The sequence below is a fragment of the Neofelis nebulosa genome, chromosome 10 (genome assembly GCF_028018385.1).
Source record: "Neofelis nebulosa isolate mNeoNeb1 chromosome 10, mNeoNeb1.pri, whole genome shotgun sequence".
Taxonomy (NCBI): Eukaryota; Metazoa; Chordata; class Mammalia; order Carnivora; family Felidae; genus Neofelis; species Neofelis nebulosa.
Window position 1 is genome coordinate 75,456,422 of NC_080791.1, and position 19,070 is coordinate 75,475,491.

A 19,070-nucleotide genomic window follows, 5' to 3' on the forward strand; every position below is an offset into this window, starting at 1 on the left:
TTCTCCCACTTCTCTAAATAGCCAGGTGCTATGATGACTTTAGGAGCATGTTTCAGATCTAACCTGGACTCACTATGTGGCCCGGGATGCATCCCTTTTAAGTCTCGCTCTCTCATTTTCTCTGTGTGCTACCACACAGAGGGAATAGGATTATTAGTAATCCTATTTGTAGTAAGCAATATTAGCATTTCTGGCTAAAGATGAGGTGAGACGGCCAACAGACACATGAAAAGGTACTCAACTGGCCAGGGAAATGCAAATCAAAACCACAATGAGATCACCTCACACCTGTCAGAATGGTTAAAACCAACAACACCAGAAACAAGTGTTGGTGAGGATGTGGAGAAAAGGAACCCTTGTGCACTATTGGTGGGAATGCAAACTGGTGCAGCCCCACTGCAAGACAGGATGGAGGTTCTTCAAAAAAATAAAAATAGAATTACCATACGATCCAGCCCTACTGGGTATTTACCCAAAGGCTACAAAAACACTAATTCAAAGGCATACATGCCCCCTTATGTTTATGGCATCATTATTTACAATAGCCAAACCATGGAAACAGCCCAAATCTTTATTGACAGATGAATGGATAAAGATGGACAAACACACAATGGAATATTATTCAGCCATAAAGAATGAAATCTTGCCATTTGCGACATGGATGGGCTAGAGAATCTAATGCGAAGTGAAAAAAGTCAAAAAGACAAATCCCACATTATTCCACTCAGGTAGGATTTAGGAAACAAAAGGAAAAAAATGAGACAAAACCAAAAAAATGGACTCAACTACAGAGAACAACCTGATGATTATCAGATGGGAGGTGGGCGGGGGATGGGGATTAAGGAGTGCACTTGTTGTGATGAGCAACAAGTACATGAGTACATGTGATGAGTCATGTACAGAACCGTTGAATCACTATATCGTACCCTTGAAACTATAATGCTGTATGTTAACTACACTGGAATTGATTTTGTTTTAATTAAGTAAAAGGAAAGGATGAGGTAAGATACTTCATCTGTGCCTTTTGTCCCCAGGAGTGGAGTTCTAGCTGGACTGACCCACTCTGAACCATCCCATCTTCTGTGGGGAGGTCGTAGCTGTCTAAGAGCCGAAAGCATAATCAGAGCTCTGTTTCCCAGTCTCCACACATTTCTGTGATGTCCCAGTGCTCCAAGACTGTCGTCAATGCAGTTGTCTCTGCTTTAGATGCCGACGACCTTGCCCCAGCTGTCCCTGGAGGACGGTGGCTGGATGAGTAAGTCCTGAAGCTTGCTAGCTGCGGCTCAGCGTTTCACATGCCTGCGCTGATTGGACGGACCCCAGGATGGGCCTTAGGACTTGGTTGGCCTCAAGCGTTCTGAACATCACTACTCAAGGTGTTGGGGATGATTGTTTATTTTTCTGACTTGTGTTTCCTTTTTCAGCCAATGAGAAGATTGAAGACATCAATGGCTGTCCCAAGAACAGATCACAAATGGTAAGTGGTACATGGCTGGTGAGTGTTTATATTAAGGAAGTAGCCCTTCCTCTCAATGATAGTGACCGTCTTGGAAACAGCGACACTGTAAGCTTTACTCTAAGGGATTATATTAATAAACTTAACAGCCGTGTTCTGCTTCTCTCTGATATTTGTTGGCATTTACTAAAAAGTGGCCATGATTTTTACAGAGAGTCTTAGGTCAGCATTTCACGTTCCCTGTCTTTCTTGTAGAAACACATTATGCAGACCTGGTGCAAACCTACGCTTGTTGAGAATTTGGACTGTTGGGACTCAGTTCTGCTTTCTCAAAGACACACAGCGGTTTCTGTTGGTGTATATGGTGCTAGGGCACAGATGAGGTCATGGCGTCTTGCTCAGAAATGGGGGCATGTGATCTGATTGCCTTCAAAGGTTGGAATGGTGTGAAATCAGAACGGTGGCAGGAAATGTGAAGTGTACGATACTATCCAGACCATTGTTAATGTGACCTTGACAAGGGATCTTCTCTCTGGTGTGATCTGCTTAAGCTCTGATATTAGAGCTGTTAAAAAAAACAAAAACAAATGAATCTTTTAACATCTGTTCTTGTTATGTGTCCTCATAATCTTTGAATTAACATTCATGATCACTGTTGAGGTCAGAGCATGTTAAATTGCAGTGCTCTTAATACCTGATATTTCCCTTCATCGTGCTTTTCAGATGTGAATGTTGACACGAATTCTGTACATATCAGTTCGTTAAGATGATGGTCCTACCTGCTTGACATATGAAGGTGGCAATTTAAGGGCAACTTTTTTCTTTTTTTCTTTCTTTCTTTTTTTTTTTTTTTTTTTTTTTTTTCAGGATCTTAATTTGCTTTCAGAAATCTAAAACTAAAAAAAGGCATAATCTGTTTTTTCTGACCTCCCCCTACTCCCTTTGAGTTGACACAATTTGATAGTGTCATTCCAAAGTATAGCAAAGTGATTGGCGATCCTTGGTTTTACTTCTTAATTTTCAGGGTTGTTAATGCCAATGAGTCGGCCAGACAGCCTTTTCGGTGACCTTTATTTTTTACCATAAAGAGGAGTGTGTGTGGTGTGATGGGAGTCATTTTTCAGTTTACGTTTTGAAACAAGTTTTCTGTTGGTTTTGTGGGGGGTTTTTTTGGGTTTTTTTTGGTTTTTTTTTTTGTTTTTTTTTTGTCCTTTCACTGGAGATTTTTTTCTGTTGGTTTGCTCCAGAGAGCAACCACTCCTTACATAGGAAAGTCCCCATGCAGATCTCCCCTGGCCGCTTTGACTTTTGGAAAAGCTTGGCTGCTATTTTTGTTAGAGCTACTGCAGCTGTCTAGTATATTAATAATTGGGAAAATGTGGAAGATAGAAGACTTAATTTAGGGTAAGCATTTTACACATGTAGGTCCTCTCTTCGCACGAAAGAGAGGCAGTACTTTCCCCTGGGAAAGATACCGATGCATTTGTCCCAGCCCATTATGATGCATGTGTAGACCTGGTATTTGAAGGCAATGAACCTTTTATTCTCTTTGGCACTTCTGTATTTTCTGCGCCTTCTGTGGGAGGTGTTAAAGTCCACTTTCAAGATTATAAAATAATATTGCCACCTCAGATTCCGTGGTGCAAATTTAGCTCTTCATGCAAAATGTTATTTATAAATGCTACCATGGCACCGATGCAATTTTGTGGCTTCTCTAACTCTTTCAGCTGTGAAAGTATTGTTTTTTTATGGCCTGTGTTCTTTTTTTTTTTTTTTTTTTTTGAACATAGGAATATAAAATCCTATAATTGTCGGTGATAATTAGTTCCAGCGTAAGGGCAGGGAGGCAGACACGGTCTGGTGGTGAACGAAGCAGAGAATATTTCATACAGGATGTGAGTCCAGGAAAATGTGAAAGCCACCACCGCAGTCATTCTGTTCTATAGGAAATGAGAAAGATGATAAAGACAACAGGGCTATTGTCATTTTCCCTACATCACGAACTATGACAAATGCCTAAGGCAGAAGCTCCCCTAGAGCACGCAGGAAGTGCTCCTTAGACCAGCATGGGTGGTGTTCCATCTACGAGGACCCCTGTGTGTGTGTGTGTGTGTGTGCGCGCGCGCATCCGTATGGGCATATACAGAGTTAATGCAATTCTACTCATGGGAAGCATCCTTTGGGGATGTGGCACAGTGGTGAGCCACCACTTCTGGATTCCTAGAAGGTCAGACTCCAAAGGAGGCTTTATTTAGGGCAGCCAATGATAACAGATTTGGAGGAAACCGAGTGGGAAGCATGTGGGGAGCACCATGTTGGTAGAAGGGAGATGACCTACAGAGAGATGAGAACTTGGGCAGTGCACCTGCTCAGAGGGTAACTGCACCTCCCTGAAAATAATCAGCAGAGCTGATGTGCTCACTCCCTGAGAAAGTAGGGACTCTTCAGGGGCCTTGAGTAATGGAGCCAAAGAAAAACGATGTTTCAGAGCAGGAGGAATGGATGCTGTTCCAGTTTTTAAGGGGCAAGTTCAGTCCATCAGCTAATCTGGGGGTTGGGCCAAGAGCTTTGATTTTGGTGGGTAGGAGGCCCAGCCCCCTTGCTTCTGACCCACTAGATTGCTGAGGAGCTCAGGTCTCAAACTCTTGCACTCCAGGCTCTGCTTCAAATGTCCTTTTCCAGGAGGATGGGGAAGTGAGAGCAGATGCCTGTGGCATATGGACGTGAAAATCCCAAGGGCACTGATGCACAGACATGATGGGTGTGGCACTGTCACTTGCAGCCTGCCAGTCAGCATTCACAGAGTGCCGACCAATGCCAGGCACTGGGGTGGGCCAAGTGAATGCTCAGGTGGGCAAGATGTGATCCCTGCCCTTAAGGAACCAGGAGACCAGAGAATAACAGTGCAGCTGTTTCCATAGACCTCTGTGCACGGCACAGTGGGGCCCGTTCCATCTGAGGACAAGGGGAGGTTTAAGAATAACTTCTCGGGAGGGAGGCTGAAACGTAAGAGGGTGCACCACGGGGGAGTGATAGGTGGAAGAAGATTCACATCCCTGGGGCATCTCTTTACTAAAGGATGTCCAGGATCATCATTTGTTGATGGTCCTGCTGCAGTGCCATAAGCTGTCTCTGGTGAGACTCCTCTTCTGAGGTGAGGAGTGGGGCACGGAAGAGACAGAGTACAACACACCCCATGGGCAGGGAGGTCTTTGGGTCTGGGATGGGTCCGCATTCATCATCACTACCCGGATCACCGCATTTTGGGAGGGCAATTCCTGTTGGGTCCTGGAGTGAAATTTTAAAAACCACAGCAACAAAAAGTTTATTTTTGAGAGCGAGCATGCAAGCAGAGGAGGGGCAGAGAGACAGGGGGACAGAGGATCCAAAGTGAGCACTGACAGCAGCGAGCCCGTTGCAGGCATCCAACCCACGAACCGAACCATGAGATCGTGACCTGAACTGAAGTCAGATGCTTAACTGACGTGAGCCACCCAGGTGCCCCCTGGAGTGAAGTTCTTTAAAGGGAAATACCCATGGTCATCCAGCCTTGTGGAGGGAAGTTCAATCATGGGATCTGGGAGGTGAGAACCCTACCTGGTGGGAAATGGTCGTCCATGATTTTACTATCAGCACTAACTTGTATCTGCACAGTGCTGTGAGGTTTGTGAGACCGTTCATACTTACGGGCACATCCTGTCCTCCCAACTCTGCTGTGGGCCTGCACAACATGCCCCCCTTTCTGGTGAAGAGAATGAAGTGCCAGGTGGTGAAAGGCTGTGCCCAGGAAGAGGCAGAGCCGGGACCGTCGGCATATACTGTCACTCTTTCCTAGGACGAGACTGTGACTGTGACAAGACAGGCACGGCAGGGACTTCCTTTCCCTAGCAAGCTGGCCTCAGCTTGTGTTGAAGGAGTTCTTTGCCCGGTTTCAGGCTGACCTAGACACCGTGGGGGCCACATCCTTGGAGACGGAGCCGTGGAAACATTCCCACCCCCTTTCACCCACCAGTCCATCCGTTTGGCCCTTAAATAAGTTTGTGTGTGTGCGTCAGAGCCGGGTAAAATGTTTTGTCTGTTGAGCATTGCCATGGCAACCCAGAGGCATCTTTTTGGCTTTCAAGCGGTGAGTTCAGCAGAGTTCTGCATGGTTTGGAAGGAGAAACCTTGCCTGGAGCCTGGCCCGAGGGCACTGCCTGCCTCCTCGAACCTGAACCCTGTACTCCAAGACAGGGCCTCACTTTAGAGCCTTGGAATGGCTGCCACAGGGAGTGGTTTTCCGTTTTAATCATTATTATCTTACATGGCTTGACTTTCTCTTGTCGGTTAGGAGAGGTGAAAGTTAGCAAGGCCTGCTGGCCCTTTCAGCGGAAAGCCCCAGGCCTGTTTACCCCTCTGGCTGCTGATCTCAGGCCCGGGGTCATCTGGGGGCTTCCAGCCCACAGCCTCCTCCTGAGCTGTCCGGGAGGGCTCTGCCTTCTTCACTTAATGCTTCTAGATTGAGGGCCTGCTGGGCTTGGGAACCAGACAGGCCAAGTTCGAGCTCCTTCTCTGCTATTCTGTGGCCTTGAGCTCACTAGTGAACCTTTTTGAAGGCTCTATTCCTGCTCTATAAAGTGGGGTTGATGATACGTCCCTCAAAACGTTTTTGTAGTACTAATGAGGTGGTAAAAGAGATGATAATGGAGAATACTGATCACCGTGATAAAATACAACTGGAGCCTGTAAAGTGTCGGCCTTGTGCCAGGTGCCTTGCTAAGTGCTGCCCAGCCGTCCTCTCCCGCCAGCCTCCCAATAGCCCTTGCAGGTAGGTGATCCTACCCTCATGCTCCTCGCCTATGAGCAGCACTCAGAACGTGGTAGTTTCTCTGGTGATGATTTGTGCGTGTAGTTCATGTGTTGGAAACATGGAGTCCTCTGGAAATCTGAGGAAAGCTAGGGCTCCCTCCTTCCCAGATTGCACACACCCCAGAATTTTGCATATGGCCTGAGCAGATTGTAGATCCCAGAGGCTGGCCTACGTGTCCCCTACGGCTCCACAGACCCAAACTTCAGTGCCCCTGGTGCTTTGGGCACAGCTCTGCACCCCGCCCTGTCCTTCAGGGGTCTCCGTGGAAATGGTAGCCCTGAGTTCCCAAGACCGTGGGAGTTAGCACATAGACACAGAGAAGGACCGGGCAGTAGTTTTCAAACTTCCATTGCATGAGCAGAATTCCTTTTTTTCCCCTCCCCCCCAAAAATCGTACATGGGACTGAGGCTTTTCAAGGTCTTTTTGTTGTTGTTGTTCTAGATTACTGACCTAGGAAGCAGAGTTGGAGCTTGAACCAAGTCTGTCTAGTTATGGTGTTGACTTCTGTGGCAGAAAAGGGGTGTAATAAAAATAGTCTGCACCTCCCAATCCCTGCTCTTATTTTTCACGTGTGCATACAGCAGAATCAGCAGAAGGGAAGAGCTGGAGTATTTCTGGAAAGGGCCTGAGTTGACCTGTTGATGAATCCATAAGAGCTGAAAAAGGAGTAGGGGCCCCTAGTGAGAGGCAGCCCGTTAAGATGGCGTTGGGGAGCCCTGGCGCCAGGTACCTCCCGCTGTGTTCTCCACAGAGCTTCCTGGGCCACGGGAAGGCCATCTGCAACAGAATCGGGTTTCCAGGCCCAGTGACCTTGAGCCCTCCTAACAGCTGAGAGAAAGCAGGCCACATGCCTAGGGAGTGTCTGAGCTCCTTGGGCAGCTGAGTTGCCTCTTCCCCGGGCCCCGGGCCTATTTTTACACCACCCTAAGGGCACACACATGTTCCAGAACCAAGAAGGAATGAAGAAAAGTCTACAGGCCACTTAAAATTTAAAGCAAAGTGGAAAGAGTCCAGGGCCAAGGTTAGTAGGTGGCATCCACCACTTCACTCAGTGGTACTGTTCTGGCCAGCAGTCTCTTTCAATGTGGAGGCAACTTCCAGGTCGGTCTGTCTGTCTGTCTGTCTGTCTCTCTCTCTCTCTCTCTCTCTCTGCCTCTTTGGTCACACCTCTGTTTAAACCCTCCTCGGCTACTCCTTTCCCCTTCCGTACTCTGAAGCACACATGGAAAATCTTTCACAGTCGAGTTACCAGCGTTTCTTGCCACTCGGCCACTCATCCTCTACGTCCCAGGCATACTGGAACTTGAGGTGCCCACAGAAGACTGTGTGCTCCTGTCTTTGTACTTACCACATGCTCTCCAGACTGCCTGGAAGATCTGATGACTGTCCCACCTGGATCATGTAACCTTTAACCTTCAGGTCAATCGTTATCTCAAGGAGTTGAGATCTATTAGATGCCTGATGGCTTGGGTGTCCCCAGGTACCTGCATTTCTCATAACACTCCCTTGTGGTTGAATTATCTTCTTGAGGGAGATGCCATGTCTTTCACCTGAGTATCCTAACTTAGGATGTACTTAGATGACTGGTGTCTAGTAGACGTTTAATAAACGTTAAATGGACGGGCGGACGGATGGATGGAAAGACTAAGATGTGACTGAAGGGTTGTAACATTCCACTCTTCATCCTTGTCTATGGCTGAGCAGCCATGTGGGTATTATAAGTTGTCCAGCATTACCCTAGAAGTATCTTTCCTTCTCAATTCCTTTTTTTTCTCAGCTTATCCATAGGACATTGCAGTTAGCTTTTAGTTTATTAAGTTCGTTTATGTTGCTTGAGGTAAGCATTTTTAGGTGTCCTTATGACCAGAAATTAAAAAAAAAAAAAAAAGTGCTTTACATATTTTAACTCCTTTTATTTTGCTAGAATGGGAAATAGATTTTGTCATTCCACTAAATGGCTTGGAGAACTTAGACCCTGATGCTGCGCTCTGCCAGAAGCTAAGTGTGAGTCATGTTAAAGAACCTCTCCTTGGGGCGCCTGGGTGGCTCAGTCGGTTAAGCATCTGACTTCGGCTCAGGTCATGATCTCACGGTTTGTGAGTTCGAGCCCTGCGTTGGGCTCTGTGGTGACAGCTCGAGCCTGGAGCCTGCTTCAGATTCTGTGTCTCCCTCTCTCTCTGCCCCTCCCCTGCTCATGCTCTGTCTCTGTCTCAAAAATAAATAAAAAGATTTTTAAAAATGTGTTTTTTTTTTTTTAAAGAATGTCTCCTTCTTTTCCACTTGTGCTGCAGAGCCTGGGGTTATGGCCCTTGACCTGGATTCTGTGTTCTTACGTGATTAGAATAGCAAACATCTATCCTATATACCTATGACTGGGCAATGTCTTAGACCTCTGCATTGATGGATTTTAGCTCCATAAAACCCTATGAGAGCAGTTACCTTTATTCTCACTTCACAGATAAAGAAACAGATTTAGTAGTGTGCATGAGGTCACATAACTAATAAGTGACAAGCTGGGGCTTGAACTCTGGAAGCCTGACTCTAGAGTCTGTTTCCTTAACTGTTAGTCTATTCTGCATATAAGGAAATTGAAGTAGAAAAAAGATGGAATGTGACACGGAGGTACAAAGATTACATTTGTAGTACTCGCACTTGTGTAGGTCTAGATGGAGCCTGGAGATGAGGCCTTCCATCTTGGGAAGGAGATTTGGTTTGAAGAAGAATAAGGAGACTGGAATCAGGCAGACTTGGGTCTCCCATCCCAAGGCATGTGTGCTGGGCAAGTTACTAAATCTGAGCCTTTCTCATCTGTGAAAGGGGGGTTATGATGGAAGCTGCCCCCTAGGGTTGCTGCCAGGGATGGATGAGCGATGGGATGATAATCATCTGGCATTGTCCTGGCTCGTGGAGAGAGCACGTCTCATGTCCGTTCCCTTCCCCGCTTACAGGTCCTGTATATCCTAACTATTGTGCATTGAAAGGGTTTTTCATACTCCCAAGTAGGCACCCAGTACGGTAGGGTGAACAGTGGACCCCCAAAGATGCCCACGTATTAATCTTCAGAACCTGTGAATATGCTAGGTTACATAACAAAAGGGACTTTGCAGGTGTGATTAAGTTAAGGGTTTTGAGACTAGAAAATCATCCTGGATCATCTGGGCAGGCCCGGTGTGGTCACCAGAATCCTTCTAAGAGGGTGGCAAGAAGGTGAGCGAGGACATTTAACTATGGGAGCAGAGGGAGAGTGGGGGGCGAGAGATTGGAAGATGCTATTCTGTCTTTGAAGACAGAAGAAGGGGCTATGAACCAAGGCCTGCAGGTCTCCTCTAGCAGCTAGAAAAGAGGACGAAATAGATTCTCCCCTAGAACCTCCAGAATGGATACAGCCAGCCGACTCCTTGATTTTCAAGCTCACCGAGAATGATTTTCCTCTGGAATTGTAAGATAATTTTAGGCTGCTTTAAGCCACTAAATTTTGGCCACCTGTTGAAGCACCAGTATGAAACCAATACTCTCTGGGAACCAACCAAAATATTTCTTGCTATATTGGACAGTAAGCTATTTGGGTTGCTAGCAGAGGCTCATTTTGCTACTGCAAGCTCCTTGGATTTCTGAGTTGGCTGGAAGTCGCTTCCATTGTTAGAACACTTCAGAATAGAGTTTTCCACATTTGTACTGAGTTTACATCAGGTCATTGTGGGGAAATATGGGGAGAACACAGCCCCACATTTCATTTTCAGTACTGGACGTCCTTGTTGTAGGTCACTTCAGACACTAAGCTGTCATGGGAGCCACAAGTGCCAATTAGAAGTTGGGCTCCAGGTATTCCTGACCTCTTTGTGGACATATACTTATGTGTAGGTATTGTGTTCTTCAACTAATGCACTTTTGTCTTGTAACTAATAGCACATTTAAATAAATTTTGAGGTCTTTGTCACATTTTGTTATTTAATGACATCAAAACTTTATAATATGTATAGTGTTTTTCATCTTTTAGTTCAATAAAAATCTGCATATTCTTGGCACCTGGCATGGTGCTAGGTACATTGGAAGTGCTCAGCCCGTGTTTCTTAGATGAGTGAGCTCAACAAATAATGGCCCAACTGTCCAACAACTTCCCAGAGAGTGGGGGTGACGTTATACATCAAATTCTAATACGTCAAATATGCAATATGGATTTTGTATTTTTATTTTTTTTCCAACGTTTTTTTTTTTTTTTTAATTTATTTTTGGGACAGAGAGAGACATAGCATGAACGGGGGAGGGGCAGAGAGAGAGGGAGACACAGAATCGGAAACAGGCTCCAGGCTCCGAGCCATCAGCCCAGAGCCTGACGCGGGGCTCAAACTCACGGACCGCGAGATCGTGACCTGGCTGAAGTCGGACGCTTAACCAACTGCGCCACCCAGGCGCCCCGATGGATTTTGTATTTTTAAATGCTGTAAAGAAACTTGAGTTGTCCTAAATTCTCTCAAATCTCTCACAGTTTTCTATTTTCACTTCATGATAAAGGTGTGTGGGAAAGACACCATTATCGCCGATTATTTTCATCAATAAGGGAAGTAGTGTTTGGTTTGGCAAAGCCTCCTAGGGCAGTGCTGCTCCAGCCTTAGTGTGCGTGAGAATCACCTGGAGTGCTTGTTAAAACAGTACAGGGTCCTACTCCCAGAGTTTCTGAATCAGGACTTCTGGGGTGGAGCTGGAGTATTTGCATTTTTAACAAGCTTCTTGGGTGATGCTGATGCTGCTTGCCTGGTGACCACACTTTGCCAACGCTGTCTTCAAGCCAAGTACAAAATGTCTCTTTTGGGCTCTGCCTGTGCAAACATGCATTTAAACATAAATGAGTTTGCGGAGTTGTTTAAAATTTAAAAAATTAAGAGGATCTCTATAGGGTTTATTGAAATGTAAATATTTTGAATGAGCCAGTCAGTTGGCTTTTTTTGGAAAGGTTAAGCTGCTGTAGACATCCACTTGTCTGAGCACTGTAGTAAGCTCTGCATGGATAAGATCTGAATCGTGCACGTGGCTGTGGTCTTGGAGCCTGCAAGTGCATTCTCTACTACCTCTTCTAGCTCACTTAACCCGTGTGACCCTTGGTTTCCTCTATTGCAAAATTGAAGCAATAATCCTTTAGCGCATTGTACTCTACTGCCAATGTCCAAGTAGACATTAACTTCTTTGAGGGCACTGTTGCATCTGTCCACCTGTCCCCATCACCTGGCACTGGTAGATGCTTTGTGAATATTTACTTAAGAATTCTCAGCACAGCCTTAGGACTGAGGCACTATGAGTGGCAAACATGGTGCTCGGTAAGGTTGAAGAACTTAGCAAATATGAGGGTAAGTGAAGGAAGAATAGCTACACATCTTTTTGAGCTGAGAGGGAAATCGGATGGTAATTTATAACCATGTAGACTGTGGTTTATATAACAGCCATCTGGGCCTCATGCTTGGATCCACCTCCCTGCATATGTCTTTGTGGAGTTCTTCTCTTTCAGCATCATGTCAAAAGAGTGTTTTTGTATGTGTTTGTTTTTTGTTTTTAAATTTTTCCGTGAAGCAGAGCTTAGCAAAGAATTCCTGTTTGCATTCTGTTAAAGCACAGTTAGCCTATGACATTTGCATATTGGGAGCCGGTCAGTAGGTGTGCTCACTTCAGCAAAGGGAGGTGGATGGATGCCAATCTGAGGTCAGGCCCCAGAAGACCTTTTATTTATTTTTTAAATGTTTGTTTATTTTGAGAGAGAAAGCACAAACAGAGGTGGGGCAGAGACAATCCCAAGCAGGCTCCATGCTCAGCCCAACACAGGGCTTAAATCCACAAACCGTGAGATCGTGATCTAAACCAAAATCAAGAGATGCACGCTTAACCGAGTCACCCAGTGCCCCGAGAAGGCCTTTTGCAACAAAAATAAAAACCAAATAGATGCTATTAGTTGAAAATCCATCTACTTCATAAAAATTGATCTTCTAGCTTTTTCTTTTTCTTTTTTTCTTGTTTTTAAAGAAAAGGTAAGATGATCTGCCAGTGCTGGGTTGGCACTCCCTAGGCCCAAGTTGGCTAAAACTGGGTAGCAGCTGCCCCTTTTAGATGGTTATGGGCTGCATTTGTCCTACTCCCCACCATTCTCTATTGTCATAAAACCAGCTTTTGTTATTTGTTACCTGTTTGCCCCCTGCACACATTTGAGGTTTGTGACCCCCAAATTGTCCTGTTCTTACAAGTATCATGAACTTGCTCAGGGATCCTAAGCACTGGCATATGGTGGTTTGAAAGAGCCCTGTTGGGAGAGCATTTGTACTTCAAAATGATGCTCATAAATGCTTATATTGTATTAATTTCTGCTCCTAAAGATTTCCATCAGTATAAAAACATAAATGTCTCCTGCAAAACATGTAGAAAAGAATATGGGAAAAGTCAGCTCCTTCCTCTGTGAAGTGTCCTTCGTCCTTTTGATGTGAAGATGAGATTTCATTCAAAGGGATTGATTGCCTGCCTGGTCTCCTGGTCAGCTGGAGTCCCAGGGTAGGGAAGGTGACTGGAGTGGTCAAGAGCGATAGTAAAGCTCCTGCCATTTGGTTGTTAATATTCCGTGTTTGTAGAGGGCCTCTTAGATCCCTTTCCATTAAGTGTTCAAATTCTAACTCTGCTGTTTAATGCCCGCAGTTTTAGGAAGGCACTTAAGCCCCTTGTGCCTCCATTTCCCCATCTGGAAAATGGCAATAGTAGCTACCTCATCTAGTGGTGAAAATGAACTGAAATAATAATGTATGGAAAAGAATTTATCCCAGTGTTTTGTGTTTTCTGAGTGTAAATATTAGTTTTTTTGGCTTTCAAGAAAGGGATAATTATCCCCATTTTTCTGAAAAGAAAACTGGGACTCAGGGAAATCAAGGACCTTGCCCCAAAATAGCCAAGGAGCTGAGAAATCCAGACTTCCCCTCTGGTCCCATGACATCCCTAATTCCTCTCTCGGAAGGTAAAACTTCCTCTTAGTAATGGCTCCAGATACCGTGTAGATGACATTTGGACAGGAGCTTTTCCTATGGAGGGGATGGGGGCAGGTGACAAAATCCCCTCATTCTCACACTTTGCCCTGAAGGAGCAAGAAGATAGAGAACATACGATCAGGATTCTCTTCACTATTGTGAAGGATAACTAGTTACCTTTTCTGCGAGGTTTTGAGGGGAAACCAACTCGGAATTAAAGCCTTTCCTGGGGCCTATTCTGGTTCTCTGTGGGAATCCTACAGAGGAAGCCCTAACTAAAACAGAAGGCCTTTTAAGGGTTAGCCTGAGGATAGGGCATTTCTTTTGACTTGATTTTTCCCCCGCTCTGTCTTGTGAGACCTCTTTCAGAGAGACTTGCAGAGATTTCATTCTGAGTTTAAGATGTACTGATAGTTTATTTACGAATACCTCTCAAGCGCTCCGTTTTTTTTTTTAATTTTTTTTTTTCAATGTTTTTTATTTATTTTGGAGACAGAGAGAGACAGAGCATGAACGGGGGAGGGGCAGAGAGAGAGGGAGACACAGAATCGGAAACAGGCTCCAGGCTCCGAGCCATCAACCCAGAGCCTGACGCGGGGCTCGAACTCACGGACCGCGAGATCGTGACCTGGCTGAAGTCGGACGCTTAACCGACTGCGCCACCCAGGCGCCCCTCAAGCGCTCCGTTTTTATGGCAACCCAACAGCTTAAGTTTTACCTTTAGGAGGAGGCTATCTTCCTAATAATATAGGTAAAATTATATTTTATTAAGTGGCCAATATTTAACCATTTTTACCTCCAAAAAATTGCAATCTTGCTCGACTGAATACTTACAAGAACAGAAATAGTAACAGAGATTAGCATTATATGACACGTTAAAAATTGTCACTATTTCTTCCCAGGTGCATTAGATATCTTATAGCCTTGGAAAGCTCAAGGATATCCTGAAATAGAGACCTTCCTGGTCTAGCTTGTTCTCCTCTTCCAGTGGAATTCGTGCCTCCGACATGCTGCCTGTGGCAGGAAACAGAGTTGAGGATTATTTTCATTATTAATAATGTTCTTAATTACTTTTGATATCCTGTGTTTTCTGATGGGTTGTCATGTAGCTCTTTGCTCAGATCCGTCACATCTAGTTTCTTGGTATATTTTGCATACTACTTGCAAAATCTCCCAAGTTCTATATTAATCATCACCAGTGGTCTAGAATTCAGGCTCTGCTCCATAGCCATACCTGCTAACAGCTCTTTGAACTTAAAAAAAAAAAAAAAAAAAAAAAAAAAAAAGATTAACGTCCTGTATATGAACGGTGCTAATAGTGTGCCTGGCATATAATAATGACCCACTAATTGCTAGTAGCATCTGGAATTGGAGTGGAAAGGGAAGGGCAATTTTTGAATTCCATCTCCTGCAGAAATGAACACTGCAGGGTGATATGTACAGGCACAGGATGACAGCAGGTGCCTTCATGCCAGCCGTCACCAGTGAGAGGGCAGAGTCTTACAGGATTGAGTATTGAGGCATTCTGCTTGGCTTTGCTTTCCGGGTTAGTGATGCTGCCAGGGTGTCTTGCACTCGTGTGCTGGTTATCCTTGGAATTGCAGGGTTGACGTCCACAGACGGACCGTTCATGGGCAGCCTGGAAGGACCATAGCTGCAGATGATGGTAAATTGGCTGAAGCACAAAACTGCATTCAGAGGCTGCTATGAGGGAGCTGGCCACCAAACCGGGGAGCAAGTTTAACTCTTGGCCTTCATCTGCAAATGATTCCCGTTACCCTGTTCCTTTCTATGTATTTGCTCTGTGGGTAAAATGATCTGTTCTAGTGGTATTGCCGAAGTGGAGGGTTTGCTGCCCTTGTGGAGTATATCAGAGATCTGCTGTTTTGTTTTCTATTGCATTTATACTCTGTCTCTTGAAGACCTTGTGGTGGTTTATGGGTTTCAGGATGTAAATATGACAAAGCTACAGAAAGAACCAGGCTAAAAAGAGCACAGTGAGTCAGTGTCAGGCTTTTGAGTTGGTGAGCTGATAAGTGTAAGCTAACCCTTACCTCGTTGGCGACCTCTGTTGAGTAGGGAGTCTGCTCTTGTGTGCGCTGTGTTTGCTGCGTGAGGAAGGACCACGCTGGCTTGTCACTTCTGTTTCCCCTTCCTCTAGAGCAGAGGCTGCAAGAGAGTAAATAGTTGTTATTCATCAAGGAATGAATGAGGCGACCAAGTTTTAGTTAGCTCCTGGGTGGAATTCTCTAGCAAGTATCCACAGTACCACTCTTCTCTGTTGGTTCAAGAGGCAGCCACGCATTTGGGGTCCAGAAAGCACGATGTTCTTGTTTAGGTTGGCGTCTGGGTTTGTCCCCTTCTCTGTAGGAAAAGCCAGGGTTTTCTGTGAAAAGTACTTGCTCCTTCTTAACGGAACTATTGGTCTGCTGTCTTAGGGTTTTTTATGTCACTTAGTAAAGGATAAAGGAGACTTTGACCAGAAATCTTTCGGGATAGGAAGTGCTAATTCTAACAGGGTCAAAATGGATTCTAGCTACAAGGAACCCACTCGTAGAGAGGCCATACTAACATCATGCACTTTAGCGAGCTTCAGAGCATCTCACAACTCCAGAGTGATCCCTTACTTTTAGGAGATGGCCAGTGATATATGATATTCTGCTGTTATGGAAGGGTTTGAAGAAAGAGTCTTTTGAAGCTCTGGCTATATGAACTTCCAGACCCTTGGTCGAGGTCAGCCTATCTATGCCTCAGCATCTCTGTTGAGATAGTTACCCACCTTCCCATGTTCTCGAGGAGGAATTTGAAGCTTGAAGCAGTTAGTAATTTTGCTAGGGTCTTGTGGGTAGTCTGAGAGAGAGCCAGAATCCAGCGGGGAGAAGCCCAAAGTCTGTATTCTTCCAACAGATTATGGTCCTCTAATAATTGTGATGGGATACAGGTACCCGTGGGAGACATAACCCATGGGAAGACGGCAGCAATCCCTCTGCCCTGTTGTGAATTAGTTTACCACTGTCTTTTTAAGAGTGGGCTTGCTGAGACCTAGGCCCGACATCAGGTGATAGAGAGGACCCAGAGTCTCCGTCTGGGCTTGAGGGGAAAGTCAGGAGCAAACGGAAGGCAGCCCAGGTAATAAATAAGCTTGTCGAACTCTCTGCTTTGCCAGGGGCCAGCTCTACACATAGCCATGGGCATGTCATAGTCTTAGAAGTATAGTACAGGGATGTCCTGTCAAAAATGACAACACTGTAACAAAAACTGCTAGTTATGGGGCACTTAGGAAGCACCACGTATATATCCTCCACCACCCTGTGCAATGGGTGTTATAATGCTCATTCCACAGATCAGGCCATGGAGGTAACTTAGTGGAGATCAGGGGCAGAATCAGGATTTGAGGCCAGGTTTGTCTGACTCGAAAACCTGGGATACATCCCTGAATGCCACTCCTTAGCCCTAGTCACTTCCCTCTAGCATTTGGGTCCAGCTCCTAACTTGGAGGAGCTTAGGCTCCTCCCTTTGGGGAGTATTAGGAAGTTAGGCCACATTCCTCTGAAACCGGATCAGGGAAAATGGTGTTGGCAATGGCGTGCTAGATAAACGCACCCAGGGGCATCTGTGCGCCTTTCTGACCATGCCGATGCCCAGAGGACTTTTCCTCCTCATCCCTACAGAGCTCAGGTGTAACCTTTTTTTATGGGAGCCTCCAGAGTAAGGACTGCTTTCTAGAATTTGAGCTATACCTCCCTTTCCAGATTTCTCTTTGTCTCGAGGGAAAAATGGAGAAGTCAGAGTGTAATAGGAAAATGAAATAGTCTAAGCATTTGGAAGCAAAGTGGAAAAAGATAATCACTGGAGGAATTTGAGATTCTTGTTTTCGATTGTTGTTTCTCCTTGAAAGGATTTTTTGTATCCATATGGACTTAGCCATGTGCCTTAACAGCAGAGAGACTCCTATAAAGTTTTTTTTTTTTTTTAAGGAATTCTTGACAACATCTCAGCTGAAGTTATAAATATCATATACGATAAGGTGGATAACATTGCCAAATTAAAGGAAGGAGCTGGGCAAAGCACTAGCAAGAACAGACCTAGGAACCGAAGCCCCATCCAGCCCCCAAGTCCCACATGCTTCAGCTGTTTGAAAGGCACCAAGAAAGCGAGAGCTGGTATGAATGGCCAAAGCTGGGACACAGGACGTGGAGCCCCTTGTGCTACTGTGCTAGGATGGCTTCTTGCATTAGCTAAGCTAGCCGTAGCCTGTGGCACTCACAAGGGGAGATGCTCTTGAATATCTCTGCACCTGAGATAATTCGAAGTACCACCATACATGCCCCCCATTTCTGGGGTCTCCTAAAATGAAAACTGTAATGTCTAGGCCCCACCAGCTCTGTCTCACGGGATTGTGTCTCCAGGACCACATTGTGGCCCACGAGCCTCGTGATCATGGGATGATGCTGGGCTCCAACACTGATGGAGGTGTCCAAAAAAAAAAAAAAAAAAAAGTTCAGCTGGACAGATCCTGCATCAGGCCACGGCCTAGGAACACAGAGGCAAGAGACATCACAGATGAGATGGGCATTTAGGAGAGTGTTTCCCCAAAGTTCATTTTGCTTTTTGATTTGGTTTCACAGTTGGATTTCTTTTTTTTTTTTCTTCCTCTTTTCTATTTTTATTTTTGGAAAGGGGCAGAGGAGGGAGTGTCAGAAAGGCATGGAGGCCTGTTGGATAGGAAGCAGACCTTCCTAGTACATGTGACCACAGATGCTGACCTTCCCTTCCCATCCCTCCCTGTCTCCATGCCCAGCCCGGATGTCACTGGAGCCCCCACATCAAGGATGCTGCTTGAGCCATCCCTGACACAAAATAGCCCATCCTCAAGCTTTCAGATCAGAAGGGCTTGGTCTCGCTGCTGTTGGCCCTGGTAATGGTTGGGGAGGTGACATGGTTCAAGGCTTCCCTAACACCTAGGAGGACCTCTGCCTTCTCTCTCCTGTCAGCTCTTGAATGTGGCCCCATGTGGCCAGCCCTCTGCTCTTGCTCAGTGTCCTCTTAGCTCTTGTCCTCTGCCACCTGGCTGCCAGCCATGTCAGCTCCCTTTTGGTTGCCAGAACGTGGTAAGCTGCATCCTGCCTGGAGGCTTTTGAGTCTTAGATTCACTAGGTGTAGTGTGGTTTTTCTCCCCGCTCTGTGTCCAGCTAACTCAGGTCTCTGCTCAAATTTCCCATCAGTCAACAAAATCGTCCTGAATATCTGAGATGGGGTCCTCACTGTTCTGGGTGCCTGGGGCGACATCAGTGAGTAGACCAACAAAAAGTCCTGTCTCTGAACCTACATGCTGTCTCTTCCTTGAGAAATTTTTACCTACCTACCATGCCCCTGGCTAGATCCGGTCTTCTGTACATGATAGAGGTTGTCTATACTTACTTGTGCATTGACTTAATGCCCAGTGCCCTACACTAAACTTTAGGTTCTTTTGAGGTCAGGGATTATTCACCACTGTGTACCCAGTACCGCACATTGCCTGACATCCAGTAGGTGCTCAGTGAATATGGGTCAAGGAATGGATTAATGAATGACAAGTAGCAGTGCCAGGTGTGAGGGTCACACTTCTGGAAGGAAGCTGTCTGAGCGGATGTATGGGGCTCATGAAGAAGCTGCACTGTGCTTTTAAAGTCCCCAGAACCTGAAGGTTCTTACTCAACCTTTTCTGCAGTCTGGATCTTCCATTGCCTAGGCTTTAGGCATTTCATGACTTCTAGAAAATGGCTGTAACCG

General features: G+C 45.6%; 1 protein-coding gene across 15 annotated transcripts in view; it reads left to right on the top strand.

Annotated features, from left to right (window-relative positions):
* NAV2 (neuron navigator 2) overlaps positions 1-19,070 on the top strand; it is a 741,392-nt gene that overhangs the window by 480,756 nt on the left and 241,566 nt on the right. For all 15 annotated transcript variants that reach the window (XR_009249837.1, XM_058688453.1, XM_058688452.1 and 12 more), the window contains one exon: positions 1,425-1,477. Coding sequence is in view for 14 of the 15 variants with exons in the window: in XM_058688453.1 (XP_058544436.1) it covers positions 1,425-1,477 (53 nt within the window). In the remaining variant the exon portion in view is untranslated. The remainder of the gene's footprint in view (positions 1-1,424; positions 1,478-19,070) is intronic.